Source organism: Monodon monoceros, unplaced genomic scaffold, assembly GCF_005190385.1.
Source record: "Monodon monoceros isolate NGI ecotype Baffin Bay Population unplaced genomic scaffold, NGI_Narwhal_1 Super_Scaffold_14, whole genome shotgun sequence".
Taxonomy (NCBI): Eukaryota; Metazoa; Chordata; class Mammalia; order Artiodactyla; family Monodontidae; genus Monodon; species Monodon monoceros.
Window position 1 is genome coordinate 17592577 of NW_021703770.1, and position 6000 is coordinate 17598576.

Genomic DNA, 6000 nt, shown 5'->3' on the forward strand with positions numbered 1-6000 from the left:
GATAAGGCAGAGACTACAGACATTTCAGACTTAAAGTAGGCCATTTAAGGGACACCTCAATTCCTGGGGGATGTATTCCTGTCATTAGGGGAATTTGGTGATGCAGGAGTTTGAAAAACGTTGTTCTGAACTCAGCTCAGAGGCAGTTCTTTATTCACCCCGATGTTACATCTGACAAATGAAATCCACTGGTGTCCTCATACATCTTCCTCTTTGCACAGAGCTTAGGGGTATTTCTTACAGAGTTCAAGGCCAGCATGCCTCTTATTGAAGAACCCCCTGCCTACGTAGACACCTGTCCTTGCCTTAAAGTCCACCTTAAGACTTCTGGGACTTGAATTCACAAATTCACTTGGGAGGAAGTTAGGGAGAAAAGGCAGGTGAAGGATAAATGTCCATAGCAAGAAAAACACTAAGCAAGTTCCTGGACTGTGCTTTCGTTTGCATTAATGTGTAAAGTTATTTATTTTTTAAATTTATTTTTAAAGTTTTTCTTTTCCTCTCTTGGAGCACATGAACTTTTATTCGACTTTTATTAGTTTTGCATTTTGTACTAGAGTCTCCTGCCGCAAATACTTCTGTGGATTGCTAGCAAGAGGCAGAAGGCATTTTCTTCATGTGTAACATAGCCCAGTATTTTGACTAACTGGAGGCTGGATTTTAGCCTGTGAGAACCAGAGGAGAATGCCCCTCAAATGAAATTGGCAAATCACTTCCCAAGGAAAGAAATAGCCAAAGACAGATTTTCCCCCAAATTCGTATAATCCCGGCTAGCCTTTATTTAAATTAGGAAAAACCTTTTCACCTCTTGTCCACACATTCAAATGACTTACATTTACAAAGGAAACATTAGACTTACTGACCATTGAAAAATCAAATAAATGAGTCGAATATGAAAATTCTCCCGAAAATATCACTTCATGCTTACTCTGCTTACTCTGAGGGGGTCCCGACCCATTTGGAGACCTCCTACTTCGTTAATTATATGGTCACACTGAGGATTGGTCAGTACCGTTGTGGGTAGAGTTATATTTAGGCCTGTTCTTTCCTATGACTCGCAGAGATCTTGGTTAGCTTGGGTTAGGAGGGTGGGGCATGGAGGGTTAAAATCCTTATTTCCCCCAGCCTGCAAAGCAATTTCTTCCTGTTTCTTCATTTTGCCTGGGATGGCCAGGCATCAGTTTTCTGAACCAACACCCTCCTGTACATATTTAACACTGGCACAAGCTGCTGGAGCGCCCTGTCCAGGTCCGTGTGGGTTGGAGCTTTCTGAGAAAACCCAGTGCAGGTTCTTGGGCTTTGGTGGGTTGTTCATTGAGACCACTTGCAGTCAAAGACTTGGGCAAGGGCATGCCTGAACATTCTCAGCACTGGGACTCACAGCTACCCTTCGACTTGTAGAAAGACTTTTGGAAGCCATTGCAATTCCGGAGGCATTTGGGAATAAAATTATTGGCAAAGACCCTCCTGCCCCATGTCTACTGACGAAGGTAGACGTTTCTCCATATTCTCAAGGTTCTCGGATCTCGTTCCTTCTCTCAAGTTCCCTCAAAAGTGAAAGAAGGTATTTTTTAAACGTAAAGGACTGCTTTATCTGCACTGCCTTTTTGTTTCTACTTAGATGTGAAATAAATTGTTTAGTGTGGGACATTTAAATGTCTTTCATCTCGAATTTGTGCCAGTGAGGCAATTTTTGGCAAGTAGTTAAGACAGAAAGTGATTTCCTTCCTTCCCATCATGGGAAAACCCATGATGTTGTTTCCTTACTTTACTCATTTTTTTCCCCCTTCTTCCTTCCTCTCCTTCCTCCTTCCCAGGGAGCTGAAGTAAGCATTATTATTCTTATGAACGAATGAAGAAACTGAGGCCTAGAGAGGTCAAGCAGCTTCAGCAAGGTCTCACAGCCAGGAAGTGGAAGAGTTGTGATTCCAACTCAGGCCTCTTGGGCCCCAAAGTGCCAGGTGTATCAACTGAGCTGCGTAGAGTCGAACTCATTCAAATATCAATTCACTGCCGTCTAACAGATGATGTCCTTGATCTAGCACATTCTTCTGAAGGACTAGAAATGCACACACATCATTTTGTGCATTGGGCACAAGCTCTTTCCTTTCCTTGGGAGGCAGAGGAGCATTCCTAATTCCTCATGCTCTGTACTTCTCATTGCAATTTGACAGCAGGGGAAAGAAACACATCACTGAATTCTCCAGGGCCTTTGGTTTTCCCAATTTTGATTTATGTTAGGAGAACATATTGCATCAAATGCCGTTTCGTACCACACATCTGGTTTATTTGGTACAGCTAATTGCTGTTGAAAATGTTCACAGCCAAGGGCCAGTATTTGTGGCCCATTGCCAGCAGCACTGTGGGAGAGAGGCGGGGAGGCCAGGAAGGAATAACACGCCTTGGCTTTGGGTGCAGGAGTATGTAGAGGTCATTTGTGGACGTGGAGCAAATGGACCGTGTAGAGAAACTCCTTTGGAAAATTCTGACTCTGTACTCCCTTTCCGTTGCAGAGCTCAGAGGATGAGTCAAAATGGGTAGAAGAGCTTATAAAGATGCACACGGCTCGGGTGCGGGACATTGAACATCTTACCAGTCTGGATTTCTTCCGCAAGACCAGCCGCAGCTATCCAGAAATTCTGACACTAAAGACATACCTGCATACATATGAGAGCGAGATTTAACCTTCTGATCCTCTGAGGTGCAGTCTTATCAACTGGTGTATATTTTTATATTATTTTTGTATTTATTAATTTGAAACCAGGACATTAAAAAAAGTTAGTATTTTAATCCTGTACCAAATCTGACATATTACGCCTGAATGACTCCACTGTTTTCCCCTAACGCTTGATATAGGTAGTCTTGTGTTCTGAGTAGAGCTTGTAATAATTACTGCAGCTTTTGCATTTTTAGTGGAAGCTTCTAAATGGTGCTGCACATTTGATATTTGCATTGAGGAAATATCAATTTTTCAATGCACAGTTGCCACATTTAGTCCTGTACTGTATTGACATACTGATTTTGTAAAGTTGCATTCACTTACTGTTAATTATGACAGACATATTTAAGCCTTATAGACCAATCTTAAATATAATAAATCACACATTCAGTTTTCTTCTGGTTTTATTTGGTCTTTATTTCACATAAATTAGAGTGTTTGCTTCTGGTATAGTTCATGCATTAAATGTACACATTTCTTGTATTGGGCCCTCTTCTTAGTTGGATGTAGTTCACATAGAAAAAAGGACATCCTTAATATTCAACTGTGGTGGCCTGGATGAGATAGATGAGGTACATATCTATGGGAAATCAGAAGGGCTGAGGAAAAGAGGAACCAGAAGAACTCCTGAATATCCTCTCTCACCTATCTATTTTAAAAATATCTTGAAGTCTGGAGGAACAGGTTCTTCTGATCAAGTTGTTTCAAAGCTTTTATTAGGGCTTCCCTGGTGGCGCAGTGGTTGAGAGTCTGCCTGCTGATGCAGGGGACGTGGGTTCGTGCCCCAGTCCGGGAAGATCTCACATGCCGCAGAGCGGCTGGGCCCGTGAGCCATGGCCGCTGAGCCTGCGCGTCCGGAGTCTGTGCTCTGCAACGGGAGAGACCACAATAGTGAGAGGCCCCCGTACCGCAAAAAAAAAGCGCTTTTATTAGACTCAACAGAGACTATATTAAGGCTATATTCTGTATAAGTATCAATGTAAGAACCAGGGAGGATATAAAGAGAAATAAGACACTGGGATGAAATATAGACATAAATGTGTAATTAACCAATCAAAGTTGAGAATAATAAATGCCAAGTGAAAAGTGTTAGTAATCATGCAATATGACAGAAGGGTCTGAATGATAGGTGGGGTGATTTTTGATTGACCCAGTTGTGGCTTTAAGTAATAATGAAGCACAAAGCGAGGAATCATTCAGAGATTTTCAGTCCTTCTGATTGTGTCAGGGAGAAAGCTGCATCTTAGTATTGCCATGTCTCTAACAGTTAGTAATCTCCCATAAGAAAAAAAAAGAACAGCACTTTTTTTTCATCATGTTAATTTTTACAGTAGCCACGTTTTATGGTCAGTGAAATGGGTTTTTAATTTCTATAAATTCTCCTTTAAAAGTAAATCTGCGTAAGAAGGAAGACATTGTGGGGACTTCCTGGTGGCACAGTGGTTGAGAATCTGCCTGCCAATGCAGGGGACACGGGTTTGAGACCTGGTCCGGGAAGATCCCACATGCCGTGGAGCAACTAAGCCCGTTCGTCATAACTACTGAACCTGCGCTCTAGAGCCCACGAGGCACAACTACTGAGCCCGCAAGCCACAACTACTGAGTCCGTGAGCCACAACTACTGAAGCCCATGTGCCTAGAGCCCATGCTCCTCGACAAGAGAAGCCACCACAATGAGAAGCCTGCACACGGCAACGAAGAGTAGCCCCTGCTCACTGCAACTAGAGAAAAGTCCGTGCGCAGCAATGAAGACCCAACACAGCCAAAAATAAATAAATAAACAAACAATTTTATTTTAAAAAAAGAGGGAAAACATTGTGTTAAATAAAAAATACATAATAACAAAAGTAGGACAGATGGTAGTGGGGATATGCGAAAAATCATGAAGGTGGTATGAGAAAAACCAATGTTTGGGAAACACAGATACGGGAATACGCTGGAAGAAATGAACATGGTAATACTGTTGACATCTGTATTTATCCAGCAGCTGCTATAGTCCAGGCACGTCTCTGGCACTTCATATGCTTTGTCTGTAAATACTGAAAAGTGAGGAGCTCAGAGGAGATTTTATGGAAAGGGGAAGCATGAAGCTGGGAATGGAGAAGGCTTGAATTGGGCTTTGTAGTTTGGGGTAGGTAGTGTGGAAGTGAAAGCGTGGGCGATCGTTAGTCAAATTCATTTCACCTGCCTTCATGAATCAAAAATACTTGCGTGTCCTCCAAGTGGCATGTAGCCTAAACAATAGGACGCTTGCCCAAGTTGTTTTCCAGGAACCTGGAGTCAGCTTTGTCTAGTTTGAGCTGAGCTGGTTAAGACTGGATAGGACCACCAAGCCTCCAACTGGGCACGCACGAGTGTCCACTCTCGGTGACCTTCTGACATCACAGGGCCAAAAACTCCACCTTCAGATCGTGCTAAGCGCCTCCATTTTTTAATGTGCAGAGGCCTGTGGCTTAGTTACCCCTGCACAGAATGATGATTGACTACTGCACCTTTTTCCAGTCACCTTTCCCTACAATCCTTGTGCTCCCCAAGCCTCAGACCGCCCTGCTTCTTTATTTTTTAATCCCATAAATACCCCGAGCTCCTTGCCTTCTGGGAGGCTGCTCTGAGATGCCTCCTCACTTGGCTGCCTTTCAAATAAATCCTCTCTCTGCTGCAAAACTCAGTGTCTCAGTGTTTTGGTCTGCTGCAAGTCAGGCAAAACAAACCTGGTTTGGTAACAAAAGTATGGTAGAAATGAATTGGGATATCACTCATCATTTATTTAATATTCAGTAATGATTGATTGACCATCTACTGCATGCCAGTACCTATACTTGCTGTTGAGGTTAAAACTAAATAAGATAAACATGGTTCCTGCTGTCGCAGAACTTGCACTTTAGTGGGAGAACGAGACCACTTAAAAAACCCCAGGGTTTAGTTGTGATGTGTACTGTGAAAGGATAACAGGTGCTGAGGGACAAGGGGGTGGAAAGAGAAGAGCCTTCGATGACGTTACAGCCAACACTTGAGGGATGAGAAGAAATGGCCTCAAGAACAAGGATGAGAAGGTAGAGCAGGGCCAAGGATTAGGGGTGGGGAAAAATCTTGGGATGCGCGAGGGTCTGAAAGAAAATAGGTGTGGCCAAACACAAAGGTGGGGTTGGTTGGGAATAGGTCAGCAGATACTAATGGGCCCTGCTGAGGATCCTATTCTAACTGCAACGGAAAATAATTGAGAAGTTTCAAGCCAAGGTATGACAACATTCAATTTAAGATTTCAGTGTATTGGCATGGAT

At 43.0% G+C, this 6000-nt stretch overlaps 1 protein-coding gene across 7 annotated transcripts in view; it reads left to right on the forward strand.

The window, feature by feature from the left end:
• ENPP2 (ectonucleotide pyrophosphatase/phosphodiesterase 2) overlaps window positions 1–3124 on the forward strand; it is a 106613-nt gene extending 103489 nt beyond the window's left edge. For 3 of the 7 annotated variants that reach the window (XM_029222810.1, XM_029222813.1, XM_029222815.1), the window contains one exon: window positions 2514–3112. In XM_029222810.1, coding sequence (XP_029078643.1) covers window positions 2514–2684 — 171 coding nt within the window. In that variant the 3' untranslated portion in view covers window positions 2685–3112. Of the gene's footprint in view, window positions 1–2513 lie in introns of all 7 variants that reach the window. The other 4 variants (XM_029222811.1, XM_029222812.1, XM_029222814.1 and 1 more) reach the window with 3 other exon arrangements.
• The last annotated feature ends 2876 nt before the right edge of the window (window positions 3125–6000 follow it).